This window comes from Jatropha curcas, chromosome 9 (assembly GCF_041381405.1).
Source record: "Jatropha curcas cultivar XTBG-Jc1 chromosome 9, XTBG_Jcur_1.0, whole genome shotgun sequence".
NCBI lineage: Eukaryota > Viridiplantae > Streptophyta > Magnoliopsida > Malpighiales > Euphorbiaceae > Jatropha > Jatropha curcas.
In genome coordinates this window covers 18199684-18222600 of record NC_143159.1, presented here as the reverse complement: position 1 = coordinate 18222600, position 22917 = coordinate 18199684, and the positions used below count along the sequence as shown (strand labels likewise).

General features: G+C 34.6%; 1 protein-coding gene across 1 annotated transcript; it reads left to right on the top strand.

Annotated features, from left to right (window-relative positions):
• Positions 1-7938: 7938 nt before the first annotated feature.
• Positions 7939-9788, top strand: LOC149493727 (uncharacterized). Its single transcript, XM_089726319.1, has 3 exons — positions 7939-8537; positions 8885-8981; positions 9087-9788. The coding sequence occupies exons 1-3, from the start codon at positions 7939-7941 to the stop codon at positions 9786-9788; spliced, it is 1398 nt and encodes a 465-aa protein (XP_089582445.1).
• The last annotated feature ends 13129 nt before the right edge of the window (positions 9789-22917 follow it).

The following is a 22917-nucleotide window of genomic DNA, read 5'->3' as shown; positions in this document are numbered from 1 at the left end:
GAGGTCATTCAACCAAAATTTCTTTGGGGAAAAATTGTAGATGGTAAAAGGCCCTTGAATTGGGTTGCTTGGAAAAAAATTACTATAGTTAAGAAAAGTGGTGGGTTAGGTGTCATCTCTATAAAAAGAACAAATATATCACTCCTTATCAAATAGTGGTGGCGATTCAAGTCAGAAAAAGGCTTCTTATGAAAAAAATTATGATTTCGAAGTATGGTAATGAAGCTCTCCTTAAGTCTAGCTTTAATCTTACTGTATGGAGAAAATTATCAACTACTTGACGGGATGTGATTCGTCTTGGTTCTAGAGACTCCAAATCTTCTGATTTTCTTAATAAGGGATTTCGATGGATCCTAGGTGATGGTACTCTCAACCATTTTTGGATTATATTGGTTATTTAATGTTCCCATTATCCTAGATTGTTCCATTTAGCATCTAACAAAAGAGCAAAGGTTAGTGATTGTGGTGCTTATACAAATGGCAAATAGGATTGGCAAGTCAATTGGGTAAGAGAATTCAGAAGCCTTGAGGTTGAACTGTGGCTCGATTTAAAAGAAAAAATTTCTAACATTACTATGCTTCAAGGAGTTGAGAATAAAATTGCCTTGATCTTTAACAAAAGAGGTATTTTCTCTGTTAAAAATTTATACTCTTTGATTAAAAAAAAAGAAATGGTTGAACCTTTTTAACTTCAATCTGAAATATTTATAGGTGTCTTTTATTCCTTTAAAAATTGCTCTATTTGTTTGGAAAGCTATTATGGATAAGATCCCTTGCAAGATCAACTTATTCAAAAGGAAACTTATCCTTTATCCTAAATATTGATGAATGCATTTGTTCAATATGTAATGCCTCGTTGAAACTGTTGACCATGTTTTGTTATTATGTAAAAATCGTCGAGAAGTTTAGTTGTCCATTTTTCAATGGTGGAATGTTGCTGGTCAGTTACCTCCTTTGATAAATGATTTATATTGGCAATGGAAGAGCTTGCTAAGGTTCAAAGGTTTACATATTGTTTGGGTTTTCCTATTTTCATTACTTGTTGGTCACTCAGAAGAAATAAGTTCATTTTCTCTACAAAATGACAAGATTCCAACTCTTTGGTTGAGGGTGGGAGTCTTTGCCCGCCTTTGACCTCACGCCTACAGCATCTATTTGAGCTCTGGGAACTGGGCTTCATTTGGCATGCTCATTCTTAACGTCGCCCCCAAACCTCTACTTGTTTAGCTCAGCCACCACTTTTATTATTTGTCATCTCCCCTCAGTATTCAAATAGTAGTCTTTGTGTTTGTTACTCATCACAGCTTAAACAGTGCTCTTTGTGCAACGCTGGCATCTGCGCCGCCACCAACTAGCCTACCTTCTCCTCTCCATTTTCTTCTCTCTGCACTATTATTTTTTGATGATTTTTTCGGCTAAAACCACCACTGAAAGCTGCTGAACAACCGCTCTTGGCATCCTCCTTATTTTCTATGTGTGCTTTATCTCAACGTCGCGCCTCCCCCGGCCAAATTTTCCGGCAACATTCAGACTTGGATATTGAAAACTACTTCTCGTTCCTTTCCAGAAAATTATAAATTTTCTAACCTTTTGTGTCTACTTTAAAAAGTTGGTGTGATTACAAGTCTTTAATGCAGAAAGAGTGATTTTAATTAACAGTTATGAAATTGTTTCGTCTCTCTTCCTAGAGAGTTCTTCTGGTTTTGGTCTTGTCATTAACAAGTTTTTCTCATGGCTGATGATAAACACATTTCTGTGGAGATGGCTAAATTATCAGTCAATGGTGAGGAAGAAGATGGACTAGTTTTTGAAGAGGACGAAGAGCTCTCTACAGGTTTTGACAATTCTCTTTGTCTAGTAGGACATTTTCTTACCGATAAAACTATTAACTTCCAGGCTATGAAACAAACCCTTGCTTCCCTATGGAGGCCTTTCATGGGAATTTCAGTCAATGAGGAGGGGAATGGGTTTTACCGTTTTCAATTTTATCACAAAGGTGGACGTGGACAGAGTTATTGATATGGCACCATGGACCTTTAACAATCAACTTTTGATTCTCGGTAGAGTTGAAGGTAATATTACTTTGTCTGAAATCCCTCTATTTGAAACTCCTTTCTAGGTCTAGATTCACAAACTTGATGAGGGGTTTATTGTAACGTCCCATTTTTCTATTGAATCAAGTCGTTGCTTAGAGTCGAGTCGGGCTGATCCAAAACCCGGTTCGATCCATTAGATTCTAGAGTGGGCTAGAATGGGATGTACTTGAAATAAGGAAAAGAAGTGGACTTACTTGAAGGAAACAAAAAGATCAAAGTATAAGGATTAGGACTTTATTTCACTAAAGTATAAAGTTGAGGTATTAAGTTGTACCATTTTGACACTTGAGGTACCATTTGGTAATTTTCATATAAAAATCAATGACATTCTAGAGACTACCCGTGGATGCCATTTCATTTTCATTTCTTCATCCTTATCTTCATCTTCTTCCTCTACTTTCCTCTTAAATTTTCCTTTCTCCATCACGTTTAATGGTGGTGAAGAGTTTAATGGGAGTTAAACATTAATTCAACTTCTATTCTATCCAAGTAAGTAAACCTTCTTGAATTTCATACTTGAATCATTTGGTGATATTTTTAGATGATTCATAAGAATTCTCATGTATAGGAGAGGTGAGCTCAAGGTAGAAGAAAAAGGAAGCTAAGAAGAAGATTCCAAGCTTGTTAAGTGAAGGTGTGATATCTCTTTATATTTACCATTTTCTTTGCATGAGAAATTGTGTGGTGTGTTGTTAATGAGATAATGTTGCTTCATGTTGAGTGGGAGGACTGGTAATGGTGAGAAAACAGGGGAGGAAGTGAATAAATGAAGTAAATATTGAGTTTATGTTGAAACAGGGCTTGCTGGAAATTTGACTAGTAACTTCATCTTGATTTTGACCCCATTTAATGATGGAATTAGGAAGTGTCATAGAAGAGTTATTTGTTCCTCTATGTGTTAGCTTTACATGGGTTTTTGAATCATTCAAATCGGAGTTGTATATTGAGAGATATGACCAAAAGAGTACAGACAGTGCAGGCTGGAAAACGCGATGCGCGCGCGAATTGCATGAAGAGCTCGCCACTGACTCTCATTTTGCACTGTACACGCTCGCGACTTGCATTTATGCGCTCGCGACTTGTGCTCGCAACCTCACTGCCTCTCATTTGGCACTTCTCGCGCTCGCGACTTGCAAGTGCGCGCTCGCGACTTGGCCCTTGGCCTGTAAGCACTCGCGACCTTCATCGCGCGCTCGCGAATTTGGCCTGGGACCTCACTGTCTCTCATTTTGCACTGTACACGCTCGCGACTTGCATTTACGCGCTCGCGACTTTCACCTGGAAACTCACTGACCTTCAGATGTGCATTACGCGCTCGCGACTTTGCAAGGCGCGCTCGCGACTTGTGTTTTCGTGCACTTTTGGACTTCTTTTTCTATGCAATTGGATTCCTTTGCTCACTTTGTATGCCTCCAATCATTTTACAACAAAAATACAACATTAAATCATGTATCCAAACAACATGCAAGCATGCAAATGATGTGAAATGAGGTAAGCACAACTTGTAATTGTATTCTATGCAATTGTGAAGTGATGTGAAATGGTGTATGAACTTATGAATTCTATGCAATTGTATTTCCTTTTCTCAACTTGTATGTCTTCAACCATTTTAAAGCAAAAAGACAACATGAACACATGTATAAACACAAAATGCAAGCATGCAAATGGTGTGAAAATAACATGACACAGTTACTTTGCTTTTGTTTATCTATTGGCATTCCATTAATATGCTCCATCGAGGTTAGGTAGAAACCATGTAGATAAGGCTATGTCGCGACATAGAATAGCAGATCTGCGCCCCATACAGTTTGGTACTCCGGCTACAGGCCGTTGAGTGGATATGATTATACAGGCCATAGCAGCCAAGCATACAGTTTTATCCAGTTTCATACAGTTTTTCTTATCACTTCGGTTTCACTATAACCTTATGGAGCCATACAGATATCTTAACATAACATTGCATGAATCATACAGTATACTAAACAACAAGAAAGATTATCAAGGTAAAATGAAAGTATCATGATATGTGTGCGTACATTCCATATGTGAGTACATGTTTATTTCTATATATGTGTGTGCTTATATATTTCTTTATTCATTGTGATATTCACTGAGTTTACTCAAAGTTGCAGAATTCATACAGCATAAAGAACATCAGGTAAGATCATGAAAGTATAATGCTATATATGCTTACAAGTGTATTTATTGAATCTTTAAGGAGCCATACAGTCATGAGATGTTATTAATCATAACTTATATGATGTGACTAAAAGTGCATAAATCATAGAGCATAATGAATAGCAAGTAAGACAATGAACATAGACTGTTATGTATTCTTACATGTTTATTGATTTCATTCATACAACACAATGAATAGCAGGTAAGATCATGATAGAATCATAATGTGTGATTTAAGGTTCATGTAAAGGAGTTATGAGAAAATTAGAACTCAATTATTGATGTTTATGAATTAGAAGTTTATTCGTTGCTATAAAGAGACATTTATGTTGAAATTTACTGATTCTAGGAGTATCCATGCTTTATGAAACTTGTATTTTAAGTTAGTTGCCATCGCACTTTGTTTAGTATGTGAATTATGAGAACCACTGAGTTTTATACTCAGCGCGTCGATTTTTATCACGCGTAGGTTGAAGATCGTGGTTGGTACTTGAAGACTTGAGGAGTACGTTCAAAACAGAAGTGACTAATTGGGTCATAGTAGATTGAGAGTTGTAATAGTAAGAATTATGGCATGTATTAAGATTTATGGCATGTATAATTTTTCCATTTGTTAGAGCTTCTGTAATTGGAAATATAATTGAAGCATGTAATTATTTTGGTGTAAGTATTTGGAGGAAATGATTGAATATGAAATATTTTACTATAGTTGGTACGATTAGGTCATAAAGACTTGAGATAGATCATGAATGCTATTAATTGCTGAATATTAAATGCTATTGAGGATTTATACAGTTATGACTATCTATATAAAGTGTTGTTGTGTTATGATGATTAGTTGGAGATATTGGAAGTCTGATATTTTAATTGGGAGTGTTTTATATTCATATCTCGCATACAGGGTGATATCAGCATGACAGGATATAAGTTTAACCAGATTGTAGCATCTCGGCTCGATTCATTCGGGTTAACGGGTGGACCGGAAAGGGATGTTACATTTATGACTGAAAGAGTGGCAGTTCGTTTGGGCAACGAACTTGGTTCTTTTCTAGAGTCCGATCCCAATAATTTTACAGGGCCAAGACGATCCTATATGAGATTAAAATATTTACATGATGTCCATAATCCCATCCGACAAACACTGAAGCTCTGTACAAAGGCTAGAAATTGGTTCTATCCCACACTGGCATATGAAAGATTACCCAGTATATGTTTTCTATGTGGTTTCCTTGGGCACACTGAACCATTCTGCCGTAAGCTCTTGAACGAAGGAAGTGTTTCGTTGGTCAGAAAGTTTGGTCCAGAAATTCAAGTTTCTAACCGGCGAAGCCTGCGAATCGGTAAACGGTGGTTGAGGGAGGAGACAGGTGGGTCCTGGGATACGACTACTCATGATGATGGTTTTGAAAAAGCCACTAATGACCGAAGCTTTCAAAATTCAAATCAGAAAGGAGATATGGTTGTTTTAGAGGGCATGATTTGCGGAGATGAATATGCTCCTATAGTGGATGAGTCAGCAGGGAACATTTCAAATGTGGACCCAACATTAGTTGATAGTTTTGAAATTATCATGGTAGACCCAAAAAGGAAACGAACGGACCTTGCGCCTACCATGTTGCATGATGATATTCCAACTGTTTTGGGCATTACTTCAATTTCAAAAAATGGGCCATTGGCGGGTTCTGTGAGTCAGACCCACCGCAAGACATGAGTACCATCAGTTGGAACTATTGTGGGCTTGGCAACCCACCAGCAGTACGTACTTTACGGGACATTATAAATGATAAGAAGCCAAATTTTATTTTTCTTATTGAGACCCTTTGTCATTCGAATAAAATTGCAGAAATAAAGACTTTATTAAATTATGATGGTTTTGTTAGTGTTGACTGTGTTGGCCATAGCGGCGGTTTGGCATTACTATGGAAAGGTGTTTCGTCAATTAATCTTATTAGTTCCTGTTCTAGATATATAGATGTTAAAGTGGATTTGCCCCATTTTGGTGTTTCGCAGCTTACAGGCTTTTATGGTGAGCCAAATAGAAACAGAAGAAATAATTCTTGGCAGTTACTTCGTGTTTTAGCTTCTCACAGTGATTTGCCTTGGCTGTGTTTAGGCGACTTCAATGATATTCTTGCTTCGTCTGAAAGAGAGGGGGAAGACCTCATCCTAATCATCTTATTCGGGGATTCCAAGCTGCTATCTCAGATGCACATCTGCATGATTTTCCTATGTCTGGTTATGCCTTCACTTGGGAACATGGTCACATTAGTGGCAATTTAATTGAGGAAAAACTTGATCGTATTTTGGCCACTAACTCTTAGCGACGAAAATTCTCTCAAGCCCGAGCTATGGTTCTTGATAAATCTTCATCCGACCATCTCCCGATCTACCTTGAACTACGTCACTTTGTGCCTTGGGCTCAAGCTAGACGATTCCATTTCGAGAATAGCTAGAGGAGGGAGGCTGCTTGTAAGAATCTAATTATGGGTTGTTGGTTAGAGACGGTGAATTTGGCTTTCGATGAAAGGCTTTCTCGGTGCAGAGCACTCCTTGAGATTTGGGGGGAAGAACTTCGCCATTATCAGAAAGGTGAATTTGCGACTTGCATGGCTGTCATGGTTGCTACAAGAGGTTCTCGTACCGTAGGAGATAATGTCCTGTTTTTGGAGGCGAAGAACAGGTATCAGGAATTATTGTTACAAAGGGAAATTTTTTGGAAACAACGTGCCAAAGAGTTCTGGTTACGGGAAGGTGATGCTAATACTCGTTTCTTCCATCGAAGTGCTACAGCCCGACAACAACAAAACTGAATTTCTGCTCTAAGGGATGAATCTGGAAACTGGTGTCACTTGAATTCCGGGTTAGAGGACCTCATGGTACGTTACTTTACTAATATGTTTGCTTCCCAGAATTGCACCTCTACATTGGTTTCCGATCTTATTCAGCCTGTTCTCACTGAGGAACAAAATGAGTTCTTGTTAGCTCCTTACTCAATTGAGGATGTTCGGGTAGCTGTGTTTGACATAAAGGCCGACAAAGCCCCAAGTCTTGACGGTTTCAATCCCGGCTTCTACCAAGGCTACTGGGATGTTATAGGTAATGATATTGCTCAGAATTGTATCGAGATAATTCACAGCGGGTCTATCCCTGATCATCTGAATGTGACTGGTTTGGTTTTGATTCATAAGACATCATCCCCCGAGTCTATGTCTGATTTGAGACCGATTGCCCTTTGCAATATTCTATTAAAAATCATTACAAAGATGCTTGCAAATCGTCTTTGCACTATTCTTCCGCTCCTGATTTCAGAAAGCCAGTGTGCCTTTGTTGCGGGCAGGAATATTCAGGATAATTGTATTGTTGCTTTTGAAGCTTTACATGCATTTCACAAGAAAACTAGGGGTTCTGATTTTTCTGCAGCCGTCAAAATGGACATCAGCAAAGCATACGACAAAATGGAGTGGTCCTTTCTTCGGCAGATACTAGCTAATTTGGGTTTTAATGCTCTATGGATTAATCTTATCATGTCTAGTCTAACTTCAGTTAAGTACTGGATTTTGCAAAATAACAGAGAGCTTGGGCCCATTCTTCCCACTAGGGTTTGCGACAGGGAGACCCTTTATCCCCATACTTGTTCATCATCTGTGCTGAAGGCTTATCAAACATGATTCGGATATCTACTCAGCATGGTGCTCTGAGTGGTTTTCAAGTTTTTCGGGGTGGCCCATTAATATCTCATCTATTTTTCGCCGACGACAGTTTGGTGTTTTTGAAGGCTTCAATTCAGGAATCACAATCTCTCAAACATATTTTGGCTATGTATGAGGCAGAATCAGGTCAGCAGATAAATTTCAACAAGTCTTCAATTACTTTTAGCACTAATACCCCTCGGCACTCCAGATACCAAATATGTTCCTTACTTCAAGTTACAGAGAAGGATACTTTAGGTTCTTACTTGGGTCTACCATCACATATGGGGCGGAATCGAAGAGAGGTCTTTAATTATATAAAGGATCGAATGTGGAAGCGTTTAAACTCATGGGAACTCAAGTCTCTTTCCCGTGCGGGAAGAGAAGTCCTGTTAAAAACGATTCTTCAGGCTTTACCTAATTATCTTATGAGTCATTTCTTATTACCTAAGACTTTCTATACAGAATTAGAACGTATCATGAATCGCTTCTGGTGGGGTAGTGGGCGGAATTATTCTCAGGGCATTCATTGGCTTGCTTGGGACAAAATGGCCATCCCAAAGTTATTCGGAGGGTTTGGATTTCGAAAAACTCATGAATTTAATATAGCTCTTCTGGGTAAACAGGGCTAGAAGCTTATGGCAAGCCCGGATTCATTGGCTGCACGCGTTTTGAAAGTAAGTATTTTTCGAATTGTAGTTATCTGGAAGCTGATCTCGGCTCAAATCCAAGCTATGTTTGGCGAAGCATTTGGGGGTCAAAGAGTTTGATCCAAAAAGGACTATATTTGCGGGTTGGTAGTGGTTCCAACATATTTATTTAGGATTCTCCTTGGCTGTCTGATGAAGAGTGTTCTTTTATCTCCACTCCCAGACCACTAAATAGTATTGCTCTCTTGGTTTCGGATCTTATTGCGCACAGAAGATGGGATGTCGAGCGGATTAGACGATTATTTAATGAAAGAGATGTTGCTCGTATCCTCTCTATTCCTTTAAGCAATCAAATGGGAGATGATCGGGTTTGTTGGAAATTTGATGCAAAAGGTACTTACATAGTCAAGAGTGGTTACAGGTTACTTTTGCATAATCCTCTTGCATCAAATTTTATGTCTTCTCTAAGTTAGGCTCGACTGTGGAAGATGAAGATTCCTCCCAAAGCACTTAATTTCATTTGGCGTGTCGTATGTGATGTTCTACCTTGTAGGAGGAATTTACGCTCTCGAAGGATGGACATTCAAGATATTTGCCCTCTATGTCTTAGACACTCTGAAACAACTCTTCATATTCTTATCAACTGCCCTTTTTCAAGACAGGTTTGGACTCTTTCCCATCTTGGGTATCGGTGGTCTTCAGCTACATCTTTTGGGGAGTGGTTTCAGCAAGCCTCATCGTCATCCACTTTGGAGAACTTGAATTATATTTCTATGGTGTGTTGGGCATTATGGGTCACTAGGAATGATATGGTATGGCGTCAAAGAAATAGGAATCCAGGGGCGGTAATTCTACTAGCTACGGGTGTTTTGCGAGCATGGAAGGATGCTCAGCTTCATCGTTTGGTAGCTCCTTCTCCAGTCACCTTTGATCGTACATGGACTCCACCTCCGTTTAATTGGTTAAAAGTGAACATAGATGCTTCAACTGGAGTGGCTATTGGTTATGTGGGTATTGGCACAATAGTTAGGAATTCAGCCTCTGAGTTTATTGCTAGCAAAGTGTGGAGATTTCCAGGGTTTTTCAATGCTACGGTGGCGGAGGCCATCGCCGTGCGAGAAGCTTTGAGCTGGATCAAGGATCACGGATGGAATTATATTTTGGTTGGAAACTGACTCTCAGTCAATTGCCAATGCCATCAACAATGTTTCTACAAATGATTCGTCTGCTTTTAGTTTGATAATTCAGGACTGCAGATCTCTTTTGTCTGAGATACCAGTCGCTAAATGTAATTTTGTTTATAGATCTGCAAATGTGGCTGCACATATGTTAGCAATTGGAACACATTCCGAAGCTGGCTTGGGGGTTTAGGATTCTATACCACCTCCTGTTCTACTTGATTTCTTGATTTCATAATAAAATATTTCCCATTTTAACTTCAAAAAAAAAAAAAAAAAAAAAAAACTCTTTGGTTGATATTATTAAGATTCGTAGTTTTGAGCTTCTAAAAGATAAGTATCTTTCCATTCCCTACTCTATTCATAATTAGTTATCCCTCCCCATTTTGGTATGTAAAAGTAGTTGGCTAGATCCCATGAATAATGGTATTCAAAAATCTTTAGTTTTCTAGGAATCCCCAGCCTATTGGAGCTTTAAAATTCAACATTGATGGGTCTTCTACAGGGAAGCCTGGTCCTGCAGAATTTGGATAAGTACATAGAAATAATGAAGGGTCTATTTTATGTTTGTTCTTTAAAAGTGCGGGTATTCTTGACTCGAATGAGGCTGAGCTTTTAACAGTCTTCAAAGCTGTTGAGGTATTTCACTCTTCAAATCTTAAGAATAATCCAATAATTTTTTTTAATCTGATTCTAAAAATGTTATTTGATGGATTACTTAAAGGGACAAACGCCCTTTGAAATGGTTTGAGCATTTTAATATGTTAGATACAATGATGAGTTCTCTAAGCATTGTCTCTTTTAATCTTGTGATTCGAGTTAGGAACCACTTTGTAGATGGTTTGGCCAAAAAAGGAGTAGGGGCAACAACTCCTTTTTTAATAGGATTTGATTTTACCTTGTAACCATCCTCTTATCTCATGGGGAGGTTCATAATAATGTACTGTTTTACTAGCTTTTTCACTTAACATACTAAGTTAAGTTTGGATGTATGGGAAGACGTGTTGTTTGGGTGTAGATGCTTGATTTTGTTAGGTTTTTCCTGGATTACAATAATAATAAAGAAAAAAATAGGATGAAAGTGTTACTATCTGCATATACAATCCTGAAGCAAAAAAAAAAAAAAAAAAAATCAAAAAGCTAAGTCGACACTCTTTTAGCTTAGCATTTCATTTTATCTTTTTTCGCAAATTTTCTAATTCCTAATAATTTTTAAGCATATATATATATATATATATATATATATATATATATATATATATATATATATATATTGCCCCCCTCCCGGCCGAACTTTCAAAGAAAAATCCTGGCAGCACTCTTAATTTTACAGGGACCACTTATCTACATGTAGTGGTCAATTTTGTTCTATTTAAATACCTTAAGGCCCAACGTGAAAATCAAGCTCCTAAGGAGGAAGAATAGAATAAAAAGAACAAAAGGCTTAGATGACATTTAACTAATAAAAAAATAAAACTAACAAGTCTTTTTTATCCTTTAACTTCCTTTCCTTCTCCAATCCACCCACCACCAGTATATCTTTCAACGTTCTCTGTAATTTCATTCCCTTTTACCAAAACTTCCAAATAAATCTAGAGTATAAAGTTTTTAATTTCAAATTAAATAAGTGGATCCAAATAAAAAATACTAGTTGATTTATTATTCATTCAATCTTAATATGAAAATTAACATTACGGTTGAAAATTTTCTCTAAATTTGCAAGTTTTCATTGAAAAAATAAATTGTATAATCAAAAGCCATAGCATCATGCTTCAATTGCAGGAAATCGTACGAAGAAGAAGAAGCTTCTTATAACTATAGTTACACCAAAAGGTAAGACAATAATGTAGGATTTTATTTTGTCCACTTTCTTCCAAAATTATTTTTAAAATATCTTCATATATTAATAATTTACAAATAACAAAATTAAAGAAAAAATTTTCTCCAAATCGAAGAAAAACTAAACTTGATTTAGAAACAGAGTCATAAAAAGCAAGGAGGACATATACAAGAAGGGATTGCCCCCTTTTCAAATAAGATAAAGGAGATGAGAAGTAGATCGAAAAAAAAAATAAAAAAATAAAAAAATAAAAAAAAATAAAACAAACACGGATGGATAAAAAACAATAAACTGCTACTGGAATTTCACCTATCTTCTTTGTCTTCTCTATTTTATTAATCAACTGTGACTTATACACAAATGCCCTTATTTGAGTCCTCCATTTCGATTTGACTTGCATGAATCCTTGACCATGTGGATTTAGCAGGGATAGCTAAAGAGAAAAAGAGCAACAAGAGAGAGAGAGAGAGAGAGAGAGAGAGAGAGAGAGAGAGAGAATCATGAAAAATAACAAAGAGATGAGAGAAGGAGACGAAGAAGGAAAAGAAGATGTCGTTTTATGAGCGTGTATACACGCTCTTATAGTTGTTTTAGGATCGTTACGTGAGTTGTAAAAAGTTATTGATTTTTATAACTGTAAGGATATGATAAGTCATTCAGAAACTTCATGATGCAATAGGATTTTTTTTTCTTTAAAGTTCAGTGGATTTTTTATGTATTTGGACTTAAATTTAAAAATTTTAAACTTTTGAATCTTTTTATTATCTATATATATATAGCTACATACACATATCTATACGTACTTCTCAATTTCAATGATTTTTTTCGTAATGTTTTTCTTCTTATTTTTTTTCTTGTTTCCTTAAATTATTTTGTTTTCAATTTTTTGGATTTTGATTATGCTATACAAAATTTTAAACTTTTATTTATTATTTTTTATTTTGAGAAGTATTGTTATTGTTGTTTTTCAAATTTTGAATTTTAAAAGGACAATAATAGCAACTTTAATCAATATATATCACCGTCTATTCTTCTTTAACTAAGGTAATATCAATTTTATGATTTTTTTTTTCTCTTTTTCATGCAGGAAGAAGTGGAGATAGAAGCAAAAATAGGAATAAAGAAATAGAATTGATAAATAGGACCTTTTAGCAAAATATCTTTTTATTTTTGACCTTTGTACAATCAGTTATATGATGTTGAGTATATTTAGTAATAACTTTTTCAATTTGTCTGTATAGTTTTTATACTTATGAATGAAATGTGAGTCTTTAATTGTTTATTTATTTATTTATTTATTTATTATTATGTAATTTCTTTTATTTGTTTTGCTTTCCAGGTAGAAGATTAAAGAGAAATCTCTTTAGTTATATATCAAAATAGACATTTATGTACTTGATTCAAAAAAAAAATATTAAAATCAATAAATATAAATACATTCAAAATAATAAAAGAAATTTATAAGATAAGATCTACTAAATTAAAAATAAATTTAAATATCTTACCAATTTATATTTAAAATGATATTCTTAACATTTAATTTTTAATTTTGTTATCTAAATTAAAATTATATTTAATAATTATATTTTAAAATTAATATACATTAACAATAATTATCTATATCTATTTTTAAACTTTAAATTTAGAATTTTTTTTCTTTTTTTTATTAGATCACTTAAGATATATATATTTTTTTTTACTTTAAAGTTTAAAATTGGTATTTATTCAAAATAATTATCCATATTTATATTTAAATTTTCAAATATTTTTTATTTTAAATTGTATAGGTTAACTTTATTTTTGTGTCGATCCATTCATAATAATTATCTATTTTTATATTTTTATATCTTTATTATTATTGTATTTTTTGTTCTTTGACTATTGGCTTATTTGCAACAACAATTTAACTAATGCTTATTGTCTAGGAATTTTATATTGTATGCATTCACCCTGTTTTAGTCTATACTTAGATATTTTACAATTTTTTATTTCTTCTTTTTAATTGTAATATTTTTTTATAAATATTTATTTTTATATGTAAAACAAAGCAACTTTTGAAACAACCTACGCAATGCGCGGGCTTCCATCTAGTATATATAAAATTTTAAAGAAAAAAAAAATTTTAGAAAGCTGAGTTGGTACTTTTTTCTTATATTTTGTATCCATAATCTCATTTTTGCTTCTAGAAATCTTTTGTATTTTCATCTCCGTTCAATGAGGCTCTTTCTGACAAATTTATAAATGTTTTCCCTTTTTAATTACTATTCATAATATCACTCTAATAGTTAGGGTTTCTGATATTATTGTTATTGCAAAAAATAAAATGCAATCTCGATATAATTAATCTGGAGGATATGTTATTATTGCTAAGAATAAATCAGTATTTCTCTTTATCGCAATTTACAAAACTTTTTCCCTTACCTTGTAATGTATTTGCTATATTTGTTCATAAAATTTGTTATCATATAATTTATATTCTACAGGTAATTGCTTCTTACAATATTGGAAACCAAGCAAGAGAGGGGGGACGATTTACTAGAGTACCTAAAACTTTGAATCTGAGAGGTAATTTCTAATGTTGTTGGTCCATTGGATGAAAAACAATGAATTGACTTGTGTCTCTACTTTACGATTTATTCTTACATCTACAAGTGTGAATATCGATATATTGTGCTATTGAATTATATATATATATATATATATATATATATATATATATATATATATATATATATATATATATATCAAGCAGTAATTAGCTTCTTTTTTTTTATATATAAATCATCGGTATCTGGACTCTATTACTATGGATCGCTTATTCCTACAGATGCATTTAGTAGGAATCGAATTCGAAAGCCTTTTTCACGTACGCAGCCTAAATTATCAACTGAGTCATAACCCGTAGATCAGTAATTAGCTTTTATTGAATTTATTGAATGATGATTTTAATATGCAAATGGAATTCAATAGGTTGGTTTTAACTTAATGATGTAAAATGGAAGATAAATATATCATGTTTTGGAAAATAATAAAGCGAAAATGGGATGCTGCGAAAATTGATTACAAATATTTCATGCACTCATTACAAACTTATATCTATTGGGATCCTTCTTACTAGGTATATTGTATATTATGTAAATTAGAGCGTTTACTGAAAGTTTCAAGTTTAAGTTAGTTCAATGTAGTTTGAAAGCAAGGACTTTATGGATATATGTTATTTGATTCAACCTTTCATCCGATTCGGTTTTAAATTAAACCTAAACTTGAATTATTTTTTAAGCTTATTTTATTTACCTTAATTTATGTACTCAAGTGGATGAAATGTTCTATTATATTTCATTCAATTTGTTTTAGGATTAAATTTGATTGAATTTGTTGGTTTCAATTTGCTTATTAGTTGTACAAATTTTAAACATTTAAAAGCTTAATTAATTAATTATTTTGAGGCTTATTTATTTTTAATCCATTGGAGTTAATAGATTTTGGAGCTTAAAATTATTAAGATTCTATTAAAATAATCAAGATTTTAATCTTCATTATCAAAATAGAGTATTGAGGAGTCTTTTTATATAAAAATATATAAAGCCCAAACGAAACTATAATATTTGTTTTAATATAATAAATTGTTATATAATTATATGATGATGATAATAATAGTAATCAAGAATTTAAAATTATAAAATTATATTATTTGTTCTCGTATTAGTATTTATTTTTTTATTTGACCTAATGCACAAATTGCTTCTGAACTATCGATGTTTCTCCTAGTGGCCCCTGAACTTTATGGGGGTTCTATCGTGTGACTCTATATTAAAAATCCTTCAATAGCCATGCTTCTCGCCATGTAGGATAAGAGGAGCGTGCATTAAATCGCGTTTGGAGGAGTAAGAGCATCTCCAATGCAAATGTAGATTGCTCTTCTTAATTGCCACGTCAGAAAAATGGAAAGACTTTTTGGAAAATGCTCTCTATGTTAAATAATCTTTAATATAGCCAAGATCTATTGTTCATAGAATTCGTTTGACAAGAATATACAATAATCAGAAGCGTACCTTGATCCATAACAACAGATCTATCTTATGGGTTACCTCGTTGGGACAATTCGATTCTCACTGTAACAACAGATCTATGTTTCTTCACTCTGGCCTTTTGTCCGTAAGTGCTCTCTTAATGGTTAAAGAATAATCAACAGCTGCGGGAGTTTCTTTTATGAGCTCTGTGTTTGAGGGAGCCGTCACACTCTCTTGTGTCTGTGTTAACCCTAATATGTTGATTCTTTTATCTTTTATAAGGCAGAGGAAGGGTATTAAAACCCTAACTGGCTCTTATCCATTAAGCCCAATAACCATCATCTTAGGCCACCTTAATTAGAACCAGCCCTTTAATCACATGGGCCACATACAGATTATTAAAATAATCTAACAATCTCCCACTTGGCCCATGTGCATTTCTTGAGTCTATCATGTTTACCTTAATTTGAATTAAGATGATCGGATTATGGCGGTCACAAGTCATTGAACGACATGATTCCTTCCATATATCACAGACCACTTCAATTCATAAAACTTTAGTGGAGAAACTATTCAACAATCAATACATTGTTACAATCAACTGTTATTGTTATCTCACTCAAACCATTATTGTATACATCTATAATGTGGATAACACATAAATAAGCAAAACACATCTTTAATTGAATTTCCAAGTGTCACAATAATATGAGCAAAACAACCATATGTATATATATATATATATATATATATATATATACAAGTTTAAACATCATGCTAACAAGGACTTATCTATAATGTCCATCCTATCAACATGGCCAGTGAAGATTTTGGGCGGTAAGTCTTTAGTTAGCAGATCCGCTATCATTAGATCAGTACCGATATGCTCAATTGACACTTTGTGTTTTTGCACTTCTTCTTTCACAGATAGGTACTTTAAATCCATGTGCTTCGCACCCTTAACTATCATTCTTAGAGAAGAAGACAGTTGCAGAATTATCACAGTAAATTCTCAACGGTCTAGCTATACTATCGACAATGCCTAGACCTGAAACAAAGTTCCGCAACCACAATGCATGAACAGTGGCCTCAAAGCATGCCACAAATTCAGCCTCCATAGTGGAAGTAGCAATGACAGACTGCTTTCCACTTTTCCATGATACTGCTCCTCCGGCTAGAAGAAACAAGTAGCCAAATGTAGACTTTCTCGAATCTACACAACCGGCATAGTCTGAATCCGAGTATCCCACCAGTTCTAGATGGTTGGACTTTCTATAAGTGAGTATATGATCCTTAGTGCCTTGCAAATACCTAAGTACTTTCTTTGCAGCTTTTCAATGGTCCATCCCGGGATTACTTTGATATCGCCCTAACATTCCTACGGCGAAACTAATATCCGGTCGAGTACATATCTGAACATACATTAAGCTCCCAACCACTGACGCATATGGAATAGACTCCATCTCTTTGCGTTCCAAATCATTTTTAGGACATTGCATTTCGCTGAACCTATCTCCTTTCTGAATTGGAACTAATCTCCTTTCTGAATTGGAACTATTCCTGCGGAGCATTTTTCCATTTTGAATCTCTCTAATACCTTATCAATGTAAGCTCTTTGAGACAATCCTAACAGTCCTTGTGATCTATCACGGAATATTTCTATTCCAATCACAAAGGATGCCTCTCCCATATCTTTCATTTCAAAGTTCTTAGAGAGAAAACCCTTTACATCATGCAACAACCCAACATCATTCACAGCAAGAAGAATGTTATCAACATATAGGACTAACATAATGAGCTTGCTCCCACTGACCTTCATATAAATACACTGATCAACAATGTTTTCTATAAAACCATATGAAGTGATGGTATTATTGAACTTAAGATACCATTGACGGGAAGCTTGCTTCAGTCCATATATTGACTTCTTTAACTTACACACCAAGTTTTCCTTTCCTGTGACCACAAACCCCTCTAGTTGGTCCATATATACTTACTCCTCTAAGTCACCATTAAGAAAGGCTGTCTTTACATCCATTTGGTGAAGCTCTAGATCATAATGAGCCACCAAAGCCAAAATAATTCTTAAAGAGTCCTTTTTGGAAATTGGAGAAAAGGTCTCTTTATAATCAATGCCATCCTTCTGAGTGTAACCTTTAGCAACAAGTCTGACCTTATATCTTTCAATGTTGCCCTTAGAGTCCCGTTTGGTCTTAAAAACCCATTTACAACCAACTTGGTTTGACCCCTCAGGCAACTCGACTAAATCCCAGAATTGATTGTCACTCATTGATTGCATTTCTTCCTTCATGGCATTAAACCACTTTTCAGAATTATCACATTTCATGGCTTTCTGGAAAGAGACTGGATCCTTATCAATGTTCAATTCACATTCATGCTCAAGTGAGTAAACCACATAATCACTGGAAATAGCTGGCCTTCTTTGCCTTTGTGACCTCCGTAATGCTATTTCTTGTGAAACCATTTGATCATTCGTGAATTGTTCATTATTTGCTGGTTCATCATTTATATGGTCATTTTGTGGGTTCGGAATGTTGTTTTATTGTTCAACCATGTTGTTAAACCGTGATACACACAACAACCGAAGAAGAGACATTAGGAAAATCCATCTGAGTTGGATTTTCAATCTGAATCTCTTGCACATTCACTTTACATGGTTCACTGCTCCCACTAATTTGGCCATTTTCAATAAACTGAGCATTACCAGACTCAACAATTCTCGTACTATGGCTAGGACAATAAAATCTGTACCCTTTTGACTTTTCAGGATATCCTATGAAAAATCCACTAACCGTTATATATCCTTACTTCCGCTGGGCAACCCCAAACATGAAGATGCCTCAGACTAGGTTTCCTTCCCGTCCACAGTTCATAAAGGGTCTTAGGAACTGCCTTACTAGGAACCTTATTAAGTAAATATGCAGCAGTCTTTAATGCATGCATCCATAATGATAAAGGTACAGTACAATTATTTAGCATACTTCTAACCATTTCCATAAGAGTACGATTCCGTCTTTCAGCTACACCATTCTGTTGAGGTGTACCTGGCATTGTGTATTGCGCACAAATGCCACGACTTTCAAGGAACTTTGCAAATGGACCTGGACATTGTCCATTTTCATTAAATTTACCATAATATTCACCAACTCTATCAGATCTCACCACTTTAACTTTTCTATTTAACTGTCTTTCTACCTCATTAATGAATATCTCAAGGATATCCACTGATTGAGTCTTTTCATGCAGTAAATATAGATAACCGTAGCGTGAGAAATAATCGATAAAGGTAATAAAATATTTTTCACCACCCCAAGAGGGAACATCAAAAGGGCCACATATATCAGTGTGTATAAGTTCAAGCAATTCACTGCTTCTTGTGGTTGGAGTCTTTAATGTGTGCTTAATTTGCTTACCTTTAATGTAATCTATACACACGTCCCAGTCAGTGAAATCCAATTGAGGTAAGATTCCACCTTTCACTAACCTCAAAATCCTTTCTTTGGATATGTGACCTAACCTTTGATGCCACAAGAAAGCAGAACATTCATTATGTGTACTACGTTTAATACCTATATTGTGTTCAACATTAAACAAGGATTCAATAAATTCAGCATCAAGATTAAAATGATACAAACGATCAATCAAAGTACCAGAACCATAATAGTACTTAAGTTTGTATAATGAAAAAACACCATTACAAATCTTAAAACTGAAACCAACATTATCCAACCTCCCTACAGAAACTAGATTTCTAGCACATTCAGGAACATAGAGACACTTTTCAAGATCCAGATAACGACTAGTGTCCAGGATCAATCTATAAGTCCCAATTCCTTCGATTCGTGCCTTTATTCTGTTTCCCATGAATAGGAACTTTTCAGTTTCGTTTATGGGTTGGATCGAAAGAAATCCCTGTATAATATGAGACACATGAGTAGTTGCACTAGAATCTAACCATCAGGTATTATTAGGCACTTTAATAAGATTTGATTCAAAACATACTGAAACATAAAATATACCTTTCTTTTCAAACCAAATCTTCCTTTGAGGACAGTCCTTCTTGAAGTGACCATTCTTCCTACAGAAGTAGCACTTCAATTCCTTATGGATTTGGCCCTCATTAACCTTCATTGGGGCACTGTCCCTTTTCTTGCCTTTCTTCCCTGATTTGTTATTGCTGCTGCTAGCTCCATTATGAAAAGTGAGATTGATGAGTGTTCCTTCAATTTCTTTAATCTCCCTTCCTCTTGTATCAACATAGCCTTGATTTCCTGAATGTTCCATTTTTCCTTAAGGGTGTTGTAATTCACCTAGAACTGACCAAACTCAAGAGGAAGTGAGTTAATAATAAATTGAACTAAAAAGGATTCACTCACATCCATTCCCATTGATTTCAGTTTGGCTGCCAAATTCTGCATGCCAGTCACATGATCATGATTGGATTGTGACCAATCAAACTTCTTGGTCGTCAGCTCACTCATCAAGGATCCTACAATGGACTTGTCAGCTATGTCCGATTGGGAGTATTCCTTAATTTTCAGCATGTAATTGTCTGTTCTGGGCATTGATGGCTTAACATTTTCAGCCATTGTCATCCTCATTAAGTTTAAGCTTAGCCTGTTAGACTGCTCCCAAGCCTCATAATGAGACTTGTCAACTTCAGTGCTGGTCTCTGTAATGGCTGCTGGCTTTTCAGAGACTAATGCCAGATCCAGGTCCAGAACTCCTAACTGATAATGGATTTTTTCGGACCAATCAGCATAGTTCAATCCATTGAACTTAATCAACCCAGTGCCCATAGCAAACATGTTAAAGGAAGTTGCAACATTACACATATACTCATACGCTAATGCTTTGAGTAAACATAAAATGGATTCAAACCAATAACAACTTTAATTATGCATCTAGATTCACCTTTGGGTAATATTTAAATGCATAGCTTTAATCATTAATGATGCCAAGAAGAAAAATACTTTAATAGAGTTTCATTGTGGAGCAATTTGCGAGCCTTTATGCAAGTCAGAGAGAAGCATGCCCGTGTTTCATCACAGCACGCCCATGCTCCTTTCTGGAATCCAATTAATTTTTTTTTTATTCCATTCAACTATTCAATAATGCTCCATACAATATGCATGTTATCTTTGGATATACATTCATATTAATTAGTACAATGATAAGTCTCTTTAATGCCATTGATTATAATTAATGGTCTACCTTTGGGTAACCTAACAAATTATAATCAACGAACTCAATTGTTCAATTTTAACTTTCATGTCATATAATTGCATCACACAAATATGAACAATTGAAAACTGCATAATCAATGTCTAAAACAATCCAAACAAGGCCACTTTGGTGACTAACAAGTTTTCCATTCATTAAACATTGATTTATGCAAAACTTTTATGAGATTAAATTAAGATCTCAAAACTTTAACGACATAACCCAATAATATGTCATGACCATTCTCTATAAATAACAACAAAATAATTTATAAAGTATAAAGAAAACAAACAGTTTTCAAATTTCTATAATTTTGGCTTCGCTTATACCATATAAATCAATTTCACCATACGAAATTAATTTTCATTAATTAAGCCAAACAAAACGCTATCTTACAAATCTAGAACAGGTACAGGCTCTGATACCACATGTTAAATAATTTTTAATATAGCCCAGATCTATTGTTCATAGAATTTATTTGACAAGAATATACAATAATCGAAAGCGTACCTTGATCCATAACGGCAGATCTATGTTATGGGTTACCTCGTTGGGACAATTCGATTCTCACCGTAACAGTAGATCTGCATTTCTTCACTCTGGCCTTTTATCCATAAGTGCTCTCTTAATGGTCAGAGAATAATCAACAGCTGCGGGAGTTTCTTTTATGAGCTCTCTCAAATAAACTATCTCCGTATGTGTTTGAGGGAACCGTCACACTCTCTTGTTTCTGTGTTAACCCTAATCTGTTGATTCCTTTATCTTTTATAAGGCAGAGGAAGGGTATTAAAACCCTAACTGGCTCTTATCCATTAAGCCCAATAACCATCATCTTAGGCCACCTTAATTAGAACCAGCCCTTTAATCACATGGGCCACATACAGATTATTAAAATAATCTAACACTCCAATGTTAATGTCTGTTTAGGATGTCAAGCTGATGTGTCAAAAAAATCGATAGAGATTATCTACTACACCTTCTATTTCTAGAAGGTCTCTTAGACAATATTGATATTTATTGCTCTTTGGTGATTGGTTGCATATTAAATTGTGGATCAAAAAAGAGAGAAAAAAGAGAATGAAAGAAGATTCAAAACTAATGCATTGGATAGAGTTTTTTTTAAAATTCATTGTGTATAAGTAGACATTCAACCATGTCATCATTCACACATTCTATTTCATATGACACATCAGCCACAATCCACATTAGCATTGGAAATGCTTTAAGGACTAATTTTATCGGTCAATGAGTGTCCAACGTGGTATGGATGATCTGTAAGGTTAGTTTAGGGATTGATCAACTTTGCTCAGATCCTTCTTTACCTGTTTTGCCTCTTGCTAGAGGTTTTAATATGACGTCTGAGATATGCGCCAGAAGGTCTACGACTCTTATGTATCTTGTTTGGAAGATTGAGAGATAGCTTGGGATTGGATCTGAGCATATGCTTAAAGATGTTGTTAGACAAGTTCATCAATACTTTGCAAAGGTTATTGTTAATGGGGAGAAGATGATACTAGAACAAGGAGATATTAATAATCAGTACCAAAATCTTCTTTCTCGGCTTATATCAACTGGACATATGGAGAAAGTGATAAGCGACATGGTTGTAAGTTTTATCATAGCAGGTAGAGCAACTTCAGTTGCAATGACATGGCTATTCTGGTTGCTTTCATGTCATCCAGATATAGAGCAAGAAGTATTTAAAGAGACAAATATTATCAAAGAAGAAATTATGATTTATTAATTGAGAGAGTCTCAGATTTGTCAAACAGTAGATTCTCATCTCTTTTGGATTATAAATATCATGATTTTTTTTCTTTCTTCTTATGGAACTCATTTTTTTTTTTTTTTGGCTATTTCTTCCCTTAATCAATTTCTTGAGCTAAAGATTATAAAGTATGGTTTGGATTGTGATGTTTATATCAATAATAATTTGATTCATTTTTTGTAGTTCTTACAATAAAAAATTTCTAATGGACAAAAGATATTTGATGAAATGTGCGAAAGAATCCAAAGCAAAAGAAAAAATTTT